The sequence below is a fragment of the Fopius arisanus genome, unplaced genomic scaffold (assembly GCF_000806365.1).
Source record: "Fopius arisanus strain USDA-PBARC FA_bdor unplaced genomic scaffold, ASM80636v1 scaffold00023, whole genome shotgun sequence".
NCBI lineage: Eukaryota > Metazoa > Arthropoda > Insecta > Hymenoptera > Braconidae > Fopius > Fopius arisanus.
The window spans coordinates 395743-400501 of record NW_011887762.1 but is presented as its reverse complement, the minus strand read 5'-3'; the positions used below and the strand labels follow the sequence as shown (position 1 = coordinate 400501).

The 4759-nt window shown below is 34.0% G+C and overlaps 2 protein-coding genes across 3 annotated transcripts in view; one reads left to right on the top strand and one right to left on the bottom strand.

The window, feature by feature from the left end:
• The window catches only part of LOC105264557 (glucose dehydrogenase [FAD, quinone]), a 5700-nt gene extending 1795 nt beyond the window's left edge, over positions 1-3905 (top strand). Inside the window, exons 3-9 of the mRNA XM_011301504.1 lie at positions 1-102; positions 182-352; positions 740-893; positions 986-1146; positions 1222-1399; positions 1468-1672; positions 2772-3905. Coding sequence (XP_011299806.1) covers positions 1-102; positions 182-352; positions 740-893; positions 986-1146; positions 1222-1399; positions 1468-1672; positions 2772-2976 — 1176 coding nt within the window. The 3' untranslated portion in view covers positions 2977-3905. The remainder of the gene's footprint in view (positions 103-181; positions 353-739; positions 894-985; positions 1147-1221; positions 1400-1467; positions 1673-2771) is intronic.
• Positions 3200-4759, bottom strand: part of LOC105264537 (RNA-binding protein 7) — a 3312-nt gene continuing 1752 nt past the window's right edge. Inside the window, exon 2 of one of the 2 annotated variants that reach the window (XM_011301471.1) lies at positions 3200-4551. In XM_011301471.1, coding sequence (XP_011299773.1) covers positions 3985-4551 — 567 coding nt within the window. In that variant the 3' untranslated portion in view covers positions 3200-3984. Of the gene's footprint in view, positions 4558-4759 lie in introns of both variants that reach the window. The other variant, XM_011301472.1, reaches the window with a different exon arrangement.

Sequence of the window (4759 nt, the reverse complement as noted above, 5' to 3'; positions counted from 1 at the left end):
GTGGCGATGGAAAATGGAGCTCGATGGAGTACTGACAAACTATTAACCCCAGAACGTCTCAGTAAGGGACTCGATGTCATTACACATGCACAAGTTGAAAAGGTAATTGACGCAATTCGCCAATGTGCAATATAATCAATGACAAAGTTATTTATGTGTTTTCTTTCTTTCATAATGGCAGATTAATTTTGACTCAAATAATAAGGCACACAGTATTCTATTAAAAAAACACGATAGGAAATATGTTATTAGAGCTACCGATGGAATTGTTGTCAGTGCTGGCGCTATTGGAACACCAAAACTGCTGATGTTGTCTGGTATTGGACCTAAAATTCATCTTAAAGGACTAAGTGTGAGCCCCTTTTAGTCACCGATTAAAAATATCAAGTTACTAAAAATCAATTGATTTGTTAATCTACTCATGAATTCAATGGAATTGGTAATTTTCCAATTAATTTCTATTTACATCATGACACAAAAATACACAAATATCAAGCCTTCCAGTAGATCGCATTAGATTGAAAATGGTTCCAATCATTTCATAAGCTCATTACTTACTAACCGATTCCGAAATAATGTCGTTCATATAAGAATCAAAGAAGGGCTACTGTAGAAATGTGAGAGACAGTTTATTTATTTATGAAATTACTTTTGTAATTCTGAAATAAGGGTGTATATTCCATCTCCAACTTATTCCTTGCTCACTTCCCGTTTTAAATGACTAAATTTCGAATTATAGATAGATGTCATCAATGACTTGCCAGTGGGGAAAAATTTAATTGATCATGTACTAACCGGCATTGATTTAGTCATTCTCAACACGAGTTTATCAGTCAGTGTTACTCAAATGCTAAAACCATCATCAGCTTTGAATTACTTTCTTTTTGGAGAAGGTAATTATCCGACGAGTTTTATCGATTTATATATCTTCCTGTTTTTTGTCTTGACTTTCAATTATTCAAGTGATTTATCAATTTTCGCATAGGTCCATGGACATTTCCCGGATTAGAAGTTGTAGGGACTCTTTACGCAGATTCAATGAAGAATTTAACTAAATATCCAGATATTCAACTAATGGTGATGCCAGTGGGAATATCTCATGATAATGGTGCAACATTAAGGAAATATTTGGGAATTTCTGATACGGTAAGAAACACAGAGGGAATTAATAGTCATTAATCGAACATGAAACAAAAACAATTATTGAACATTTATTGTCAGATTTTCTCACAATATTTTGCTGCCCTCACGCAAAAAACTGCAGTGACTTTGGCTCCAGTTCTGCTTCATCCGAAAAGCACTGGAGAGGTAAAACTCAAGAGCCGAAATCCCGATGATCATCCTCTAATAGATCCTAATTATTTATCACAAGAAGAAGACGTAAACACATTAATAGATGGTAAGAACAAACTATCCTAGGATTTCTGGAACTCTAAGCGATGCAACTAACCAATATTTAATTCAAAGGACTAAAGTTCGTTGAAGAATTAGTAAATACGCGATCAATGAAGACACTAGGTGCTGAAATGAATAGACAACCATTCCCAGGCTGTGAAATTTATAGATTTGGTTCACATAAATATTGGGAATGTTATATTCGTCATCTAACGCTGACATCATATCATCCGGCTGGTACTTGCAGCATTGGCAAAGTTGTTGACAAAAATTTCAGGTATGTCATAAATTTCTATCCATTTTGATATTTCTCGAACCGAATTTATTTGAACTATCAGTTTTCACTACCATAACAGCTACAAAACCGTTGACTATTTCTCCTAAATGTCTTGTATGAATATTTGTCGTGGGGATAAAATAGACATTTACCGAAATAAAGAATAAAAAACACATCTAACACACAAAGCAACCATCATGTGCCTTCAGCTTGATAGTTTCGGCTCCTCCGCACCTACCGAAATTTATCAATTTACAAGAATTCGAAAGGATATAAGGACGACTCCGAAAAACTTCCGATCTTAACTCTTTCAATAAGTATATTCAATAAGTAGCTTTCCAGTAACATTAGAGAATCGAAAAATCGACCGAGTTTTTATCCGACAGTAAAATGGAAAACAAACTATAAATCATGTTGGAAGATATTCTAAGTGTATTTATTATAGATTATATTTATCCGAATTTTGATCGAAGAATCTACTTGAATGAAATATTTTCCGTTCTGAGTTTCATTCAAACTCATTTTTCGAGTTGATTAGAATCGATGTTGATTCGAGATGTGTTCTCTGAAATAAATCATTTTGGAGTCTAATCAGACCGGAAATTCGCATTGCTGGACAGAGCATCTCAACTCGAAAAAAGTACGGATTCTCGTCGATTTTCGATTTGATGAATGAGTAATTATTTTTGCAAGCCCGATGTTTTCTTCCGATTTTTATATAACTATTTCGAATGAATTCATGCCACAGATGTTTCCGTAATTTTATCATAATTGCTTTATTTATACAGTAATAATAGAAAATGTAATATAAACATTTTTAATTGATTGTAGTTTCAATGTCATCGCTGGTCTTCATATTTCTAATAGATTACACACATAAATACATACAAATGTATATTCAGGCTTTCAGGGCGTTAATTGCGGTTTTCATGGTTTTTCACGTGTTTGTGAACATGTATGAAAATCAAATTTACGTCCGAGTGGCATACGTTATTTTACATTTCAATGTGCAATAATCGGACAGTTTTCGGCTGCACGCTAAACTGTGGAATTTAGGAAAATTATTAACAAACATTTTTGCTTCCTTTGTTACTTGCAGAGTATACAATACCCAGAATTTATACATCGCAGATACATCCGTGATCCCAAGGCTACCGAGTGGTAACATCAATGCAGTTGTTATGAAATTAGCTTATAAGGCGGCAAAAATTATAATCGAGTCAAAACAGAAAAAATCTGTGCTACGGGATCAGTGCCATCTTGATGATTTCATACAGTTTATTTTTTTCTCTCGAAACCGGTGAAATCTCTCAAACCACAAATACAAAAATTTGTGATTATTCAATTCTCTCCATATGTGATATAACTCGATTAAACTACTTAACTTCATTGATGCCGCTTTCCTCACTTCGTAAATGTAAAATTTCATTACTTTCCGAAATATCAAGAAATTACCTTTTCCTGCAAATTCATTACGTATATATAATGTCATTATTATGCACATTCTTGCACTTTCCGTTTTTCGACTTTTATATTAACAATGAGAAATTAATAGTAATGAAGAGATGCAAAAAAGATATTTTGGGGTAGAAGATAAATGGAAGACTGGTTCCTCTCATCTGTCCCCGCTTAAGCTGCTTCCGCAGTTACTTATACTTGTAAATAATTTCCCAATATGGTAGAGGCACCATAATTGAACCATGTCTTATTGGGTACGATGAAAAAATATTACCAAAAATTCAAGAACTTTTACCATGTAATTTTTTTGAATATACCACGTCAAACTTTAAAAAAACATTAAATTTTAATATTTAGCGATGCATATTCCAACACGGCATGGTCAAAGCCCTCGAAAATTTCAGGATAATTTCCGCGTGTATCTAATACCAGACAATTCAAATTTGATATTTTTACCATAGTCCGAAATTTTTCTAAAGTACAGGTAACTGCGGAAATACCTTAATCTGTTCCTTTTACTACAAAAATTTTGTCTGTATATCTTTCAGAAAAATCGGTCTTCTAAAGCGGAATTGCAATTGAGAAATTCTCAAGAATAGGATTAATCACGTATTTTGAAAGAAATTAGTAAAGGACAGCTTTGTACATCATTTTTTACATATATTTGATTCATTATAGAATTTCGCCGACGATTCGCCGAATTATGTGCATGAAGTTATTCTATTTCATTTTGAAAATCTAATTAAATCAATAATTACCTCTATTGCAACCAGAATTTCTCCTGTCATGAGTACAAAAATAATATAACTGTTGTCAACTCTCGATTACTAATGTCCAAATGATAACCCAAAAATTTATCGATAATTCCTACCACTTCGACTACTATTCGATCTATGACTCCCGGAGTTTCTATGATGCTCACGTTCACGATGACGTCGCTCCCCTTTGTTTTCACTGTGATCATAATCCCTTCTGCTATACCTATCCCTGTTATTATCCCGATCATGGCTATAGGGATGATTCCTGCTTGAATATCCATCTCCTTTCCCATGGAAGTAAGAAGTTCCATGAGTTTTGTTGGAGTACGGCATTATACCAGATGGGATCATGCTAGATGGCAAAAGCATAGGCATCATATTGTATCTCACTTGAGGCATATGATAACCCATCAACACCTCATTAGCAAATAGAGACACTGCGTTCAGCTTCGAAAGATTCGTATTGCGGGAAATGGACGAAGGAGGTGGATCTGTTGATAACTGCCTTGCTTTGATGGTCAGAGAACGGTTGTAAATTGATGTACCTTCCAACAACTCCAGAGCATATGGGACCGATACGGCATGTTTAAATGTGACGAAACCGAAATTTTTTGGCTTTCCATCACGATCTTTTGGGATGTTCACTTTCTCCAATGGACCCGCCTGTAAATAATAATGAATATCATTTAGCATTTATTATTATATTCACGATCTTGAGTTGATCATCATCTTGATATTATCACATGAACATGCCTATCAGCTCTTCATAGTTATTCTTTTGACTTCGTACAAATCACATTGGTATAATAAACTCCCGAAGGAAGCCGTAACAATTCTGTACGTTCATTTTTTATTTAATTGTCTAATTTTA